We start from the raw sequence: 17604 nt of genomic DNA on the forward strand, positions 1-17604 counted from the left end.
ACGGTGACCCCAACATAACCGCTCAGTCGCCCCCCACGAAGGCTGAGCGGTAGTCATAAGACACTTTCTCCGCGAAAAAACATGTGGATTAGGTTCAAAACTTGACTGATTAGGTTATTATTACTGTTTATGGCAAGAATTTATATGTACAATAAAATAAATCATTAATTTTTATCGTTTGGCATGATATACCACGCTCGTTTACAACCCTGTATTCAAACCTCACTTTTTGTGAAACGTTATAACAAATATATTTTAATTGGACTTAAACTTTAGTTAGTCGCTATCGAAATCTGACATTTAACCCAAACTTAACGAATGTGTACCAATCGGAACAGTTTAAATCAGTATCATTTATTGCATTCACGTTTTTGCCCTTTTTAGATCTCATTATTTCACATTGTGCAGCGGTAAATCAATGGTTGTGTAATCGGCGGCGTCTGAGAGTCGCTAGTTCGTGGACACAATTGCGGATTATTGTTTGGCTGCAGATTGCGTATGTAAAGAATGGGCTCGTGTTAACTCGTGTGAGCTCGTGTGCTCACTAACAACGGCTTATTGTTATGGTTAGCATAACCGCGTTGCCTAGTTACACACTGCGTGTTGCAATTCGCGGATCGTGGTAAAATATCGGCGTGTTTTCAGAATTTCGGAGAAGCGATGGCACATTTTAGCTCTAACACTGTTGATTAGTCATGAGTGATTTAAAATGAAACATTAAGATAACTGTAATGGACTTGTTGACGATAAATGATGATCAAAGTGCAGTTGGGTAATTAGCTTCCAAAACCGTATGGATAAGAATTATTCTGATTTTAATAAATGTAATAAAATTATTTTTATGTTTGTTTTCTAATCAATAAGAACAAAAGTTTACGAGTTTGTAGTTTTGTAGGTGCTAATCTCTGGAACAAGTGAACCGATTTTATTTATTTTGTTACTAATATGAAGCTACATTACTTCTTAGTGCTATAGCCCTTTTATACCGGGAAAATATTTATCCCGCTAAACGCTTTCTCGCGGACGGAACTGCTTGCTTATGCCCATAAGGGCTAGTTTAAATTATACGTCAATGAAGGTTTATGGCCGAAGTCATGCAAAGAAAAATATTAGAAAACGAGCCATGAGTAATTTCATAAAGACAATGGGGGATTGCTTGTCTTTTTTGTAACCTTGGTATGGCGGTCACATTGCACCCGATGCCAGTGTTTAGTCTATACAGCGGTCACAATGGCTTTTTATCGAGCAATGATTTGACTATTTCTTAATTATTTAACATGTTTAACTATAAACAAACTGTACGGTTATTGCTTGTAGTTTGGTTTTGCGTTACTATTATTATATGTTTTAGGGTGTGATTTTAAGATATCATTGCATGAACTTATCCAGTAAAGTGACAATATTAAAAAGGGAAATTCAGTTTGTTTTAAATGCCCTTAGCTACTATTATCACCTACATTTAAAATCTTATAGGCTTCTAAATGTGATAATAGTAAATCATTTTTTTTAATGAGCGGCGATAGCCTAGTTATGTGTGGGACGGACTGCCAAGACGAATGTTCACAGGTTCTATCAATCAAATTATGTGTCTATTCTTTGTGAATCATGGCTTGTTTTTACGGTGAAGGAAAACGTCGTGAGGAAACTTGTATACGTGAGAAGTTCTCTATAAGAATTTTGAGGATGTCTGAAGTCTACCAATTCGCACTAGGCCAGCGTGGTGGACTAAGGCCTAAACCCTCTCAGTAGTAGAGGAGGCTTGCGTACAGCAGTGGCACGGTATATAATAAAATGCAGATATATATCTGCATTTTATCATATATCCAAATATATATTTGGTACAAATTATTTAATATTAATCATATTCCTTGTAGTATGATATATTTCATCGGTATTCGGGGTAATGATAACAATGTGATAAAACTATTATGATAAAAGTTGATTTGTTTTGTCTTTCTATGTTTTATTAATTATTAGAACTTCTTATTTGCGTACATAATCATTAAAGGTATTTTAAACATACTCACTTAATGTAGTGTAAAACTTTAGCTAAGCTATATAAACCAATTTCAATTATATATGCGGTGGCATAGCCGGAAAAAGAACAGATATAATATGATGTTTTAAACCTTTGATATATTTAAGCAAATGGCGAATGTAAGTAGATTTAAGATAACCTACAGGTGTTCGATAAGTACGTGTACACGTAACGTTTTGCGCATATATTCGTAAAACAAATATTTATAGAACTCTTATTTGCTTTGAAAATTGTTTGATATACAGATAAAGGTGGTATACCTAAGGTGTATTCTACAACTAGTTCCAGAAATGTGAACAAATACCTATCTATAATTAAGTGTATTTTATTTGTTGTAATTTTGCTACAATCATAACTCTGTGTAGTCTACATATAACTGCACATATTTTACTACGACATATAAATTCAAAGTGCTTTAAAATTAAATAATTCTATTGACATTTGTGAGACGCGCCGGTGAAGGTAAATACACAATCAAAAAGGTGGAATATTATTCAGCATACAATATAACGCCTAGTTGGGAGTTAAACGGACTGCCGAAACAAAGGTCTGCAGGTTAATAATTCAAGGATCCACTTCTAACTTTTCAAAAACTATGTGTATATTCTTTGTGAATTATCGTTTGTTTTCACAGTAAAGGAACACATCGTGAGCAAGAAGTTCGTCATAATGATTTCGAAAGTGAGATGTTTGTCAACTCTCATTGGACCAGTGTATTGGGTTAAGCCCTAAACCCTTGCAGCAGTAGAGGTGATCTGTGACCAACAGTAAGATAGTCTATAATACAGAGGTGATATCATTATATTATTATTTTGGATATAGCCTAGACGTCATTTAAGAGAACAACTTCAAAAATTCAAAAAGTCATGATGTTTACGTTTTTCAATCTTTATCGCAGTACACTATCTTCCACTGCAACTGGACTGGGTCATATGTACTGATTTCCCCTAAATACCCAGTGATAATCTGCAATGTGCACTACGAACGCCGCGGTAGGTACGTAACGCGAAGGCCCGGTCTTGGTGATTAGCGTTATCAGGCGCGTTATCAGTGCGCGTACACCGAGCAAGTGCAAACACCTGCTAGACCCACCTGTCTACACCGCTAGGATCTAGATAATGATACGGTGTCGGTTTTATTTACGACGTTAATTAACACGTGGAATTTCCGTATGGTGTTTCAGTATGATGCCTGATTGGACATAATTATTTTATTGCGAATTAACTTTGTTTTCTGGATCTGGACTGTAAAAGTATTTTTAAGGTTAAAGTATGGTCTAATTTATAGCCTTAAAAAGTTTTTATACTTCAGTGAAAGTTCAATCAAAGTTGGTTCAGCCGTTTCGGAGATTAGTCTGGACAAAGAAACAGAAAGGCAACAAATTTTACTTAGTGATCATTTCCACTGGCGCGTTATATATTCAGAAAGAATATAATAAACCATGATGCTTGCGATTGTCGATTTTTTTTGTTTTTGTTAGGTTTTAGCCTACACTAAACTTATTATTAAGTTACTTATCATGACAGTTTAAAAATCCCTTTAAAAATTATGTAATATTGCGAAAAACACCTATCGGCCTCTTTTCGATCGATAGTTTACATATCGCTAAGTATTTTGTATTTAGTAAAAATAATGTTAAAGTTTCCTGTCCTAATAATAATTTCATACATAATATTATATAATTTATTGGTAGCTACAGTCATTATGTATGGCACCAAATATCTTTGTTTCATAGTAAACCAAGGCAACGTGGCAGCTTATCTACTGCGTTTCGTACGACCTGTAAAATTCCTAAAAGGCCCGTATTATTTTATACCAATCTTGATATAATTTTTCCTAAATAGTTCGTAATATACATAGGTATATTTTAGTTATGAGCATTTTACTAGGAATTCGTTGCATGCAGGCTGCTACTGACAGAGTGGTCAGGAAATCTTTAGGGAGTAACACAAGCCGTTCAATAGTGGATTACCTAAGGTTCATGATAATGATGACTGATGAGCGTTTATAAGTCAATTAGCGTCTGATGACCCGTTTTGTGTTAGTTTCAACAATATGGGAATAGAGAACAGAAATCATAAGCTCGGTAAACATGGGCTATCCAGTTATTTAATCCTATCCTAGGAGGTAAAGATGCTTCCCATTAGGCGTAAATCGAAAAAAATAATGCACTATTTGTGGACGTAATCTGTTTTCTACATGCTAATACTTATCAGGAAAACTTTATGGTATATTTCCTTCATAAATGAGCGTGTCACGATTCCTCACGGCAGTGAAATAACTGATAACAATTGGTTTTTGAAGTGTTATTTCAATACATGCTTTACGTATTTAGGTTGATATTTATCAACGTGAAAATAAAATGGAATTTTATATAAATCGTAGAGAGTTTAAATTATACGCTACCTCATACTGCCCTGTGCATGTCATAGACATTAGATGATAGGTTTCATAATGTCCAGTGTGCTTAATATGTGCCAAAAAAAAACACGACAAGACTCCGTTTCGTTTTAATGCGATTTCTTATTCTTTATTTTTTTTATTACTTTGAATGACGAGACTAACTAGCCGTTCGCCTCATGGTAAGCGATACGATCAGCCATAAACAATAGAAACACCATCCATCACCTTGAGTTACAAAGTATTTTTTGGTATTTCACCGGGCTCGCCATCCTGAGACATGAGATTTTAAGTCTATAATGTCCAGTAGTTGCACTGGCTACAATGTCCTTCAAACCGGAACACATCAGTGACTACACACTGCTGCTTGGCGGCAGAAATAGACATTGCGGTGGTACCTACCCAGGCGGACTCTCACATATGAGATATCTACCACCAGTAAGTTTATTTGATAATTAATGGTTATCAAAATACTTCATTTGCGACTGAGTAGCCTATGAAGTGTGTCGCGTTCCGGGATAAACCTGTGTATATCCGGTTTCAGGCCGGCATAATTATATCGACATGCGAGGCATAATCTCGCCGTGAAGTCATTTTGTCGTGCCAATATAAAAAAGTAAACATTGCTCTCTATAATTTAAGGTAAAATAATGATTTCTATGAATAAAAAATACTGCGGTTGGGTTATTGGAAGTCGGGGACAGTATAACAGTATTATCGGTCATGTCTTGTTTCCATCCGTTGCATGATAAAATTTACTATGCGGACAATTGCGTCATCGTGACGTCATAATTATTGAAGGTAATATAATGTTCTTGGAAACTATGTAGTTTAAAAAACAACGATTTATGTTCTTAGAGACATAGCATATTTCTAAGACCCTTCGTTATAGCACAAGGTCAGAAAAATAAGTCGAGGGTCACGTAATATTAAATATTATCAGAGGCTACAAAAAAAATTACCGAAAGATCTACATGTTATTTGTGGCACATAGGTTTTATAGTATACCCGGGTAAAGATACGTTGATAACTCGGTGTTACGTGAACTATACCTTGAAAAAACACCACAAGAACCATGAATACGGTAGTTGCCAAGGAAAATTCAACTTAATGCGTTTGATAATATAATAACCTATCATATAGTCTGTGGTCAATATTTCGACGTTACAGTTACTTTAACTATTTATATTTTTTGCTGGTGGTAGGATATATTTTATATCTGCGCGGATAGCAACCTTCGTACACAAGATGTTAAAACCCGCCATAGTGGCCCGCGTAAGTGTGTCGCGTTCCAGGATCAGCCTGTGTATATCCGGTTCCAACAGGCCGGCATAATTGTGTCGACTGCAGGGGTAATCATTTCTCGTCAGTCGACATTTTGGACTGTGACCTCACTGCACCTAATGGTATAGTGGAGTGGCTATATATATAGCCTGTTTATATTATATTTAACATACTTGAGACTGTTCATAGATCTTTAAAAAATAAATAAAAGAAGATAACTAAGTACATTATAGCATTAAATGACAAATTTAGAATTACTAAATTGCTTTATTCGCATCGGCTTGAAATACGGTTACGGATGAGTGGCGTGTGATAAGCAATCGTGATAATGCCACCTGCATTGATGACTGATGGAAAGACGAGTGTTGCGCATGACCTCGTTGAGGCTATTGTTGATTGTATGCTACTTTGAGTCTCTCCCGTGACCATGAAGGCTGCAAAGTATTCAAAACATCGGGAGAAAATAAAAAAAATGAAATAAAAAAATATATATTAAAACCGCGATAAAATCCGAAAAATTGTTTAATTGGAATATATGCTACCTTTAGATCATAGCCCAGTCTTTACTGGTATTTGTGTTAATTTGTGGATAACAATTAACAAATTCGTTAACCCAGGGCTCGGTCAATCTGTCGACGCGTCCAAACCGATGCAGTTAAAAACTAAGCAGTGAATTAATATGGCATCTCACCTAATTATATGTTATATACAAGATCTAAATGCATGCAGTGGTGGTTATATATAATTTTAAACATCCAAATATTATCGGAAACATTCGTGTACCTATGTATTATAAGTAAGGTATTGATAATCACTACATCATCACTACATAGTATAAAACAAAGTTGTTTTCTCTGTCTCTATGTATGCTTAAATCTTTAAAACTACGCAACGGATTTTGATGCGGTTTTTTTTTAATAGATACAGTGATTCAAGAGGAAGGTTTATATGTACAATAACATCCATTCAATAGTGGAAAAATCCTGTTATTTTGTTATGTTATACCCGTGCGAAGCCAGAGCGGGCCGCTGTTTTTATATACAACGTTCACAGTTTTTCTGTAGTGTATTTAGTATCAGGATTGCACCCGTGCGAAGCCGGGGCGGGTCGCTAGTTAATTTATAAACTAACGAAACTCTTAAAGGCCTACATAATTGTTAACATTTCATAAAATAGTTTTATGAAAAAAGAAATTAAAAAAGAAAAACCTTTGAATGAATTGCAATATATCATATAAATTTAATAATAAAAAAACTAACGCAAAATCGTAGTATGTTTTTCCACGACACAAAACAAATAATAAAGATGGTGGGTCATGTTAGGAACTGGGTTTTCCTTAGTCACACTACCTTATTATAGGACCTCGCAACATTTTGGAGTTACGTTTTTTGTTTATTCAACTAAATATGGACACAAGCAAGTCGCTTGCCTGATCATAATTGTTACTTACGTTTTTTCACAATCAGTAGCAACACTGGCACTTAATAGTAATGCAGTAAACTTATACGTGACTAGCTTTTGTCCGCGGTGTTGCCCGCGTAAATTTTTTTCCGGCATAGAAAGAAGCCATGTCCTTTCCAGGGTCTCAAACCACCGTCCCATAAAATTTCATCGAATTCCGTTAGATTTATCGCGTTCAGACAGACAGACAGACCGGCGGGGGACTGCGTTTTACAATATATTTTTTAGAGCTTTTTAATAGGAACGGTTTACTTATACATGATTGCTGCATAACTTTAATGTTTACGCAGAGCACCTAACAGAAGCTCTCAAAAGGAATCAATTTTACCCGTTTATGCAAAAAATTTCATTAATGCTCTGCTTCTATTGATCATAGCGCGATGTTTTATAGCCTTTCTCGATAAATGGGCTATCTAGCACTAAAATATTTTTTTAATTCGAACCAGTAGTTCCTGAGATAAGCGTGTCCAAGCAAACAAACTCTTCAGCTTTATATAATAGTATAGATATGTATATTTTAGTGATGTATTGTAAATCGTAGGAATTTTAAAATTACGACGTGCGCTAGTCCTTAGACAAGTTAAAAGAATAAACGATGTAAAGCTACATGCAAATATTCCGAAATTAACAATCATAATTATCGAGACTATGTAATTAAAACAATTTTCATACGAACATTTTTAACATATTATTATAAAAATTGTGAAGATATATAAAAATAATATATTCAATACCTATAATATTCAAGATGAAACTTTTAATTTCAATCAACTCTATATCTGGCCCTGTGGCGCAACGGATAACGCGTCTGACTACGGATCAGAAGATTCCAGGTTCGAATCCTGGCAGGGTCGCGGAAAAAATTTTTGTACAAATTTTTACCATTCCCTTTTTGCTTGTTTACCTCACGTCGGTAATTAGTCGTATTGTTTGAGGCTATGACGGCATTGAGTTAATGTTTGGCGAACAAACGTTCACAATTTACCAATTATTATTTCCTGTACATCGCTTATCGACTTTAACTCCATGTCTTAGAGTCCAATATCTATTGTTAACTATACTAAACTCTGTTCACAGGATTCTACAGCTTATAGTGTTGGTAAAAGGGTTTGTTTTACTGCGTCGTGGTGTTTGAAATATTTCAGTATACACGCAGCTGATCAAATATTGTAGTTGCGATAATTGGTCGTGATGCAATCGCGTGATCTTCACGGATCCGTGGTGATTTCTGACTTTTATAACAAAACAAATAACGATTTATAATTCATTTTCCTATTTGAGCAGGAGAGACTACAATCTACATTTTATTTGTGAGATATTTTTTTGCATATTATAAATTTTAGAACGTAATAAGATGTTAAAGCATTTGCATTTGTGTAAGCAAATTTACATGTTTTTCTTTTCGGTACTTCAATACTTTTTATTAGATTTTTAATTAGTTATTTATATAACAGCACGTATAGTGCCTTCACGAGATTACCACGAGAAGATAATTTATTTCACACAAAACAATTTATTGTTGTTTTGAACTTGACGTTACTGTTAAGATGTTAGACACAGGGTGCGGGTAAAATAAAAGTTTTGACGTCATTACAAAGGTTTTTATTATATCTGTTTTGTTTGTTTCAAAAGTACTTAACGTACAAATCAGTGCGCAATTGTTTTACAACTAAATAATAAGGAGACGATAATAGTGTGAAATGCAATCAAAGTAGTACAATTTGTGACAATGACGGGTGTTTGAAAAAGTTCCGGCCGCACTCGGTGACCACCGACTACGCACACAAGAATATAACAAAACAATTGTATGACCGTGCCATCATCATACTTCGTCAACTAAAACTATAACAGTCTATTTAAAATTATAATACACCATATGTAATAATAATGTTTAATAAGATAATTAAAGCATTTTCACCTTATGTTCAAAATAAAATCATAATAGTTTTCAATTCGATATAATTTTTTCCAATATTACTTTTTTATATCTTTCAATTACTTACACTATTTACAAATAGCTGTATCAAACGCAAATCATAATTAAATAATAAGTCGGTTTGCGCTCAACACTTACAAATAATATGTTCTTAAATTAATGCCAACCTAATCGCCATGCAAAATCACACTCTTCAAATTATAACTTTTTAAATAATAAAATTATTTAAGCAAATCAACTTACAATCGATTCACATCTTTGATATAAATGGAAGCATCGTTTTATAATTAAACATCTACAACATCATTTGAATTACTACAATTTGTACGTAGTGTGTTCCCAAATATTGTATAATGTGTATTTATTTGTGTTGCAAGAAAAAATATTTAAATATTGCAGAATTTTCCGCGAGCCACTCAACATACTTATTTACAAACATGAAAAATGTACATACATCGGACTACCTAGTAAAGCTTTTTACACAAAACATAACAAAACAAGCCGCGCCGCTGACGCGGGTCGCGGTTGATTGCATTGCAATGCTCAAGTCTTCGTGTATAATGCCACAAAACACTAACTATAATAGAATTTTATTGATCGTAACGAGATCTCAGTATATAGGATATCATCGCGCCGAGGATCTTCAGTGGAACTGTGCCGGAGGCGCCCCGGCCCTCCCGTGAGCTCCTCTAGCCTCCCAGCGACGCTTGCACTGCGCCGCTCTTCGAGGTATATTTGTATTACCATTAATTCATTGTCTTTATCAATCAACACATCACTTAACACGACGTCGGCCTGTCCGGCTGGTTCTGCTTTTCTGGCGTCTGTAACAAACGAAAACAAAACATAAATATGCTGGTCAAACTCAACAATAGCTTCTGTTAACAAATACCTAAACACTTTTATTTATCACGAGAACAGGAGGCGCACTATTATAGCCAGTTGTTGAGGGTGCAGCAACCAATCATTGCACAGATGCGCGCGCACATGTCTCCCCAATTACTGCGATATGATTGCTACGCTTTATGAACTGATAAGTCAAAGACTACCAGGTCTACCGAACAAGTGCGTGGAGTCAATTACAAATTGTTTTTGTTTATCGGGCCCGACAACCCATATCCCTTTTCACTTGGCTGTTAATAGTGATTGCGACAAATAGTATATCGGGTGGCACATGCACATCCCGCCCGCGTCCGGCCATCTGTCACCGCATATGCGCTCTGCCGCGATACTGTTTTAATTCATTAGCGACCGAACAATGAGCCGGTTATTCAGCTACCCTGAATTGAGCGACGAGCTCGGATCTGGTTTTTCGATAAAGTAACACATGGAAAGCGACGCCATGTGCCGAGTTGTGTTGCGTGATCGTGGTGTAAACTTCAGCGGCAGTTTCAGAGTTAGTTTCTGCGTATCGGCGAGTGTTAGATTACTGCTTCCCGTCCGCGGCGGGCACATCCGCGGCGCAGACGGCGCAGCTGAGCGCCGAGCGGCCGCACGTGGCCACACCCTATTTACGGACACATATACCGAAGGGAGAGCACACATGTCCCGAACGGATCAGGACTTTGCGACAGCGTACACGTGAAATCTCTTTATGAGATGAGCATTGTCGGCCGCATAATGAATAGGTACGTTGGTGGCATTTATTTAGGTGCGCGCGGGTACCGGCGCCGCGCCGTCACTCGTCACGTGTGTTCTCACGCAGCTGCGAGCGACCGTTACCAGCACAATGCCCTCGATCGATACGTCGCCGATGGAATCCAACCGATCGGCGAAATCGTTGCACGTGTGCAGAGGTTTACCGTGAGACGTTTTGTGGCGGCGGAGTGGCGGCGGTGCATTGTCTGCTCGCCGCAGTGCCGCGCCGCCGTTGAGCCGTCCGCCTTGCGGTTTATCGCTTCGGAGAAGCGTAGAGGTGCTCGTAAAACTTTCACGTGTGCGATTTATGTGTGAGGTGCGCGGAGACAAAGATATTCAGAGGAGCGAATAGCGTGGGCGCGAACACCTGGCGGCTCGTTAGTGTCGCCTGTCAGACGAGCCGCGTAGGCGCAGGCCTCGCTGCAGCGCGCCGGGCCGCCGCGCAATACATGTAAACTTAATACCTACTCCAAGTTAAAGTAGGATACGATCATTATTAACCAAAGAGTATTTGTCTCATTCCAAAGACTACCAGCTATTATTATGTGTACACAATTAAGGGTCCCTAAATTGTTACCGAAGGCATGATGCGGGCTAGTAATTGGTTGAGTAAGTGATATTGACATACAGTAATAACATTATCAGCTATGCTGGCTGTGTAGCTCTGGGGGGCGATAAATAGTTGACACACCACGAAGCTTAGGAGATAAATGTCACGCGATTAATAAAGGGTTATGAACCTAAGTGCGGTAACACGCTGGGGTCGTGCGATTACACGGTAACAATACTTAAAAGATTACTGCGGTCGGAGCTAAAAGACAAATACAATTTGCAATGCGCAGGCGGTTGAGCGTAATGTTCGTTAAATTACCGCTGCGAAGAAATCTGAGTGTAATGACGAAAGAGAGACGTGAGGCGCGGCCCGGTGAGGCGGCTCGACGCGGTCGCACGGCCTCGCAGCGGAGCCGCGGGCAGCCAGCTGCGGCAACAATTACCTCGCGATAGCACCGTGGTGTATGCTCGTGACCGGAGCTTTGTGGCACACGGCGCCGATGCCCCGCGAGATATCGTGAAATGCCGCCTCACGAAGCGCATGTACCACCACGAATGCCGACACGATCGCTCCGAGCCTTTTTTCATTCGATCAAATCTTTCCAACACGAAGGTCCGACAACGTCCAATGTCCTTGTGCGAACGAATATTCCGCATTTGTATTCAGGAATGCGGCCCGATTAGTCAACATTCCAATATAGTAGGCGGTATATTAGTAAATATCAGTGGAAATCGCGATACCACCGGCGCCCGCGGCTAATTAAACACTCGTTGGTTTTGTTATATTTTTATGATATTAATTTATAATCTGAGCAGCGATTTTATTGCTATAATGTAGATTTGTTTTGATACGATCAACAAATACGGAATTAGATGTAATTTATACATGTAAAGGAGTTTTACGTTTTTTAATTATTAATATTCTTCTACATTAGTGGTATGGGTGATTATGTTTGAACATCTCTACGTATGCATTTATATTCTGTACCTACATGTGTTCTGTTTTACACGTTAATGTGTGTAATTAAGGTCTCTGCAGTGAGTATATTATTGGAATAATGACAAAGCGCAAATATCGTAAATAAAGTGCAGCACGTTGCGTCTCTTAAATCACGCTTGTTTAGATCATTTCCCTCGGTTCCAACAACTGGCTGTGATTAAAATTTACGTGCCGCGAGTGGCGACCAAGTATTAACGAGCGCGCAATGCGCTTGCGGCCCGAGCGATCAGCTCGGCACGAATAAATCCTACAAAATGCACCTGCCGCTGCTCAGCCGCTGCCGCAGACATCCACAAAACAATCTCGATTGCCCGAGCTCAGTCGCCATTGCATTTTTAGATTGTCCCATTAAAATAGTAACCGGATACAATATAGACGCGTCTTATAAAAGTGACGATATAAGCGTACAGTGGACAGTCATGCACAGGTGTCTGACGGACTGTTAAATGTGGCAAGATAAATATGTGTTGAATATTCAGATTGTGTGTCAGTACACGGTCGTTTACGCGGCGCCGGCGCAGGTGGCCGCAGCGCGCTTCAAGGCTGAAATTCAAAACAGCAGTCACGCATGCGTGAACAGCTACTAACACTAGAGCTAACAGTTTGCTACTCTATCATTGTATTGACATTTCATGACATTAAGTGTTTCAATTAGCTTCTAAGTTATGCATTTCATAAAACTACTCAATGAGTTTTAAATTCCGACTATTAGTCGATGTTTATCAACTGCGATGTTGCAATATTTAAAAGATAAACGCAATGTTTAGAGTGCGATGCGTGTGTCGCGTGGTGTTGTGAAACCCAGCATCTCTGCTTTTACCTTCCCGCGCTTGCGAAACGCGCAGGTGTGCGCTAGCGCCACAAAAACACCGACACGGCCGATTTCATTTACTTTTTATGCAATATCTGTCTTTGTTAAGTAGTACGAGCGGTAGAGAAACGGTCACCTCTCATTCGACGCGTACCATCGGACAATGCCTCTGTGATTGTTGTTCAGTATGTATGTTACTACAAATTATATTTTTTACGCAGTTACGGACATAATATGTTAATTTATAAAACATAACATGAAGTTTGGAAATATAGACTCTATCGATTTAACTATGTGCTCTACATAATGAGTACTTTTAAATAATTCTTACATTAAATTTGAGTTAAGTCTATTTTTATCATTTAATATTCATTACATAAATGAAATAACAAAATAAAAATGCTTTTTAATCGAACATATACATAATTTCTACTAATTTTGTTCATTTGGCGGGATGTGCCAGTTAAAACTGTATTGAATTGTAGATTTAAATTGGTATTGATCACCTATTCGGTTTAATTGAACCTTTTAAGAATAGCTATGCAAATGATTCTTACCGTTTGGTTTCTGTGTTCCTGTGCGGAGGGTGATCTGCGCAGGATGGTGTTGGGCGCGGCGCGAGGTCCCAGCGGCCGTCGCTGCGGGCGGGGTTGCGGCGAGGTGGCACACGGCGGTGACGCCAGCGCCCCCTCCGCGTCGAACTGACCCACCGCGGGGTGGTTTTCCAGCGCCGACTGCAGGTCGCAGATGTAGTCGATCACGTGCTGGATCACCTCCAACTTGGAGATCTTCCTGTTCTTCGGCATGAATGGCACCAAATCCTGCAGCTTGGAGAGGTACATCTGTATCTCTGCGTTCTCGCCGTCACGGTGCCTCTGCACCCGACCGCTGGCGATCGCCGGCACCGAGGCGCCCGTCGCGCAAACTGCCGTTATCGCTTTCATTGTGAGAGTCACTTAACACGAACACTGGGTAGAACGATACGCGGGCACGGCACGTGTGTGTTGTGCGGATGGCGACCGAGGAATGAGGAGATGCGCGCGCCGGTGTAGTATTTATGGTTGCTGGTGGGGCGCGGGGCGGGGCCGGGCGGTCCAATGGGCGCGCGGGGCGGGGGCGGCGAAGCCTGATTTTTCCCATGGCGGCGGACGGTAGGCGCCGCGTCTGCCTGCGCGGCTCGCTGGGCGGCCCTGAGTAAGGCCGTTGCGCTCGTGACATGCACTTTGTCCTGTCTCTACTCTTGTTTATTTCTGGATTCATCATTTGTATTGTTTATACGCTGTGGTGTTTATTGTTTGATATTTTAACAATGCCAGCTTTGCATTGCACTTGAAGTACTTTAAATCGAATCTTTCTATTAATATTTAGGAATTATTAAGTAAATATAATAAATTATTGAGATTTTAGAAAATTGTCCTTCAAGCATTACGATGGTATCAAATTCCTTCTTTCCCCACACGTATTAGGAAACATTCAGCCAGGTATGAATGGTAGAGATTTAAGGGCCCTTGCAGGTGTAGGGGTGTGCAGAGGTGGTTTTGGGTGAAGGAGGGTCGGGGGGGTTACGGAGGTGGGCATGGGTGTTGAACAATAGCCATACGTGAAGGCATCCACTTGTCGCGCTCTCACGGCGACACGGCCAGGAGGCTGCGTCTCTATGAAAAAACACTTTTTGTTTAGTTCCAATTGTTGCGGTAAAAAATGACGGTGCTATTTTCGATCGATATAAATGTATTTGATTACACCGCTGAGATTATTGACGTGTTTGAACGTTTTAATGGCTAGATTAGTGTAACAGTATAGTAAAATGTATTTTTTGTTAATTACAATATTATTACCATTATGTCTCTTTTTGCATTAAACGTATTATGTGATAACCTCATTTAAATTATGTTTCAGTAGAACCATATAGGGGACGATATTAGTGTATTCTTGACCTTGATTAATTTGCTCTGTATAGAGCTTGAACCGACTAATATTTTATTTATACTGAAAAATAAAATTCTATATTATTAAGTCGGATAACCAAAATTAACCAACATACAAAAATTTATACGTATGTATCAGGCCCATTATAACTTGCATAACATGTGAAGAAATTGGTTTGTTTTTTCATTGATTAAAATTTAAATACAATAAGAATGAAAATCATGAATTATTGATTATAAAACCCTTGTGAAACATTAAGCATTGGGTTTGTTTCTTTTAACTTCCATTGAAGTAAATTTAAATTAATTATGAAAGAATTCGAAATTATTATAATTATTACGATTCAACCAACAGATATGAGACCTCTTTGCGGCACTGCAGAGGTCCAAATAATAACAAAGCGGGCATAAAAAAGACGGCAAAAAGTCTCGAGTCACCTTGGCAGGGAGTAAGGAACTCAGGTAGTGAATTGCTTCATTTCAACTTTGGACGGACGTTTAATTTTATAATGGGTTCCGATAAATTGGACCGCGTAACGCCTCGTAAGTCCAGGAAACCAGTGACGTCACTCAATTTTCATGAATGTCATCATATATATTGACTCGAAATGCATTTGATGACCTATTTTGCATATTTTTTTAGCTTAATTTTGTTTGTTAATTAAAGTCAAGGGATTAACCATACTATGGGTAAGCCTGTCGGGGTATTATAACTTTTTGATTTATTTACTTGATGACTTCGGTGACGTATTATGGTACGACTGCTGTGTTGAAATCTCAGATTGATCCCAGGGTTAGGCATTTTTTTGGGTTATTCAGTATCAGTCCGTAGTCTGGACGTCGTGCCCGACAAGGTGATAGGCTCGCCCCCTGTTACATTATAAATTATGGGACGATATAGACACGGCGGAAAGTAAGTGCACTAGTTGCGCCTGCCACTTGGGGTAAAAAGGCGTGAGTGCGTTTGAGTAATATTTTTGCTACGAAAACAATGTACGAATTAATATTGTCCGCAAAACTTATCCGATTTATCTAAAGGAACGAAGCGAAGATTTCATTTATTCAATTTATGGACATTACGTATTGCGGTTGAAATGTTCCGATGAATCATGACATCAGTCACCGGGTTTTTAGTTTTCCTTGATATGACGACGTACATTGTCCTCCTAATTTGACGTAATAACTCTGTCATTTTAATGTACCTAATGATAGGCGATATTCTACCCTCTCTATCTACCCTCAATTTCATAGAAATAAATTTTCCTCCACACAACAAATTTTGTACCATAGTTAAGCATTACGAATTAGACCGGGATCAATTGTACCATCGATAGGTATTACAAACTAGAAGTGATCATTCTACCCCAGACCTAGTTCAAAGACTCACATATCGTGTAAACATCGTACTTGTAGTCTGATCATTTCTCAGCTGCGTTATCATTCACTACGCTACGAAGGTGTTAATTCTCTCAGATTTCTCAAATACAATTTATAAAGCTGGTGGATAAATTACACTAGTTATTGAACAACCATTTAAAATATATTACATGCATAACATCATTTAATAACATCAACAGATTATACCATCCAAACACTACGTGACTATTCCCATCTCAAAACCAGTAAAGAGCAATTTATCTATACAATTATGTCAAAACGTGTCTTCACGGCTACCTGAGAAATTTAAATTTACAGCAACATTGTGAGGACGCATTGTGCGCCCACGTACAACACCATTGTCCATTGGTTTTTGCATCAAAACACCTGCGGGCCAATTGACAGAATATTGTTTTACGTGGACACTTGCACAGGTATAAAAACGTATGCAAATTGCGCGGGTTCCGTACGTTTTATTTAAGCTTATTAAAGTGATTTATCTCATTTAAAATCATGTGTGTATTCTTTGTGAATTTATTGTTCGCTTTAACGGTGAAGGAAAACATCGTGAGGAAACCTGCACATGTGAGAAGTTCTCTATAGGCATTTCGAAGATGTGTGAAGTCTACCAATCCGCACTAGGCCAGCGTGGTGGACTAATGCCTAATCCCTCTCAGTAGTAGAAGAGGCCCGTGCTCAGCAGTGGGCAAGTATATAATACAGGGCTGATATTATTATATTATTTTTATACTTCTCTGTATGTAAAGTGTGTAAATTACATAAAATTATTTATTAGGTCTACTTTTACTCATACAGTATATTCACAATAAGTCTAGAAGTTGACTATAAGAAAAAGTACATGATAAAGTAGACGTAGCATTCATTAATAGTAGATACATATGCAGTATGCTAGGGTAAACTATATTCTTATGTTGTAAAAATAATATAATAGTCGAAGTAAAAACTACACAGAAACTGTAATAAGAAGTAAAAAAAAATAAGTTAAAAGTCATATGATGAAATAATACGACGTGATTATAGTTCAAGTAAATATTATCGAATATTAAAGTGTATAGTAATGTAAACGTTATGGTTAATAACATAAATAATATCAATTTATGCTTTCATTATCGCTCCTTCTATTTTTAAAATGTGTCGGATTATTTAAGTTTCAAATTT

The 17604-nt window shown here is 38.1% G+C and overlaps 1 protein-coding gene and 1 non-coding gene across 2 annotated transcripts; one reads left to right on the forward strand and one right to left on the reverse strand.

Moving 5' to 3' along the window:
* Positions 1-7964: 7964 nt before the first annotated feature.
* Trnar-acg lies at positions 7965-8037 on the forward strand. Its single transcript has one exon. It is a non-coding gene; the product is annotated as a tRNA-Arg (tRNA).
* A 732-nt stretch (positions 8038-8769) lies between these two features.
* LOC115444428 (protein extra-macrochaetae) lies at positions 8770-14156 on the reverse strand. Its single transcript, XM_030170208.2, has 2 exons — positions 13678-14156; positions 8770-9943 (listed from the first exon to the last, which is right to left on the reverse strand). The coding sequence occupies exons 1-2, from the start codon at positions 14062-14064 to the stop codon at positions 9899-9901; spliced, it is 432 nt and encodes a 143-aa protein (XP_030026068.1). The 5' UTR covers positions 14065-14156; the 3' UTR covers positions 8770-9898.
* Positions 14157-17604: the final 3448 nt, after the last annotated feature.

This window comes from Manduca sexta, chromosome 15 (genome assembly GCF_014839805.1).
Source record: "Manduca sexta isolate Smith_Timp_Sample1 chromosome 15, JHU_Msex_v1.0, whole genome shotgun sequence".
Taxonomy (NCBI): Eukaryota; Metazoa; Arthropoda; class Insecta; order Lepidoptera; family Sphingidae; genus Manduca; species Manduca sexta.

Excerpts from the sequence above, each read along its gene's own strand:
- LOC115444428 (XM_030170208.2), bottom strand. The coding sequence starts at position 14,064 with ATGAAAGCGATAACGGCAGTTTGCGCGACGGGCGCCTCGGTGCCGGCG. Across the intron at positions 9,944-13,677 it reads AGGAACACAGAAACCAAACG|ACGCCAGAAAAGCAGAACCA; the intron begins GTAAGAATCATT and ends CGTTTGTTACAG.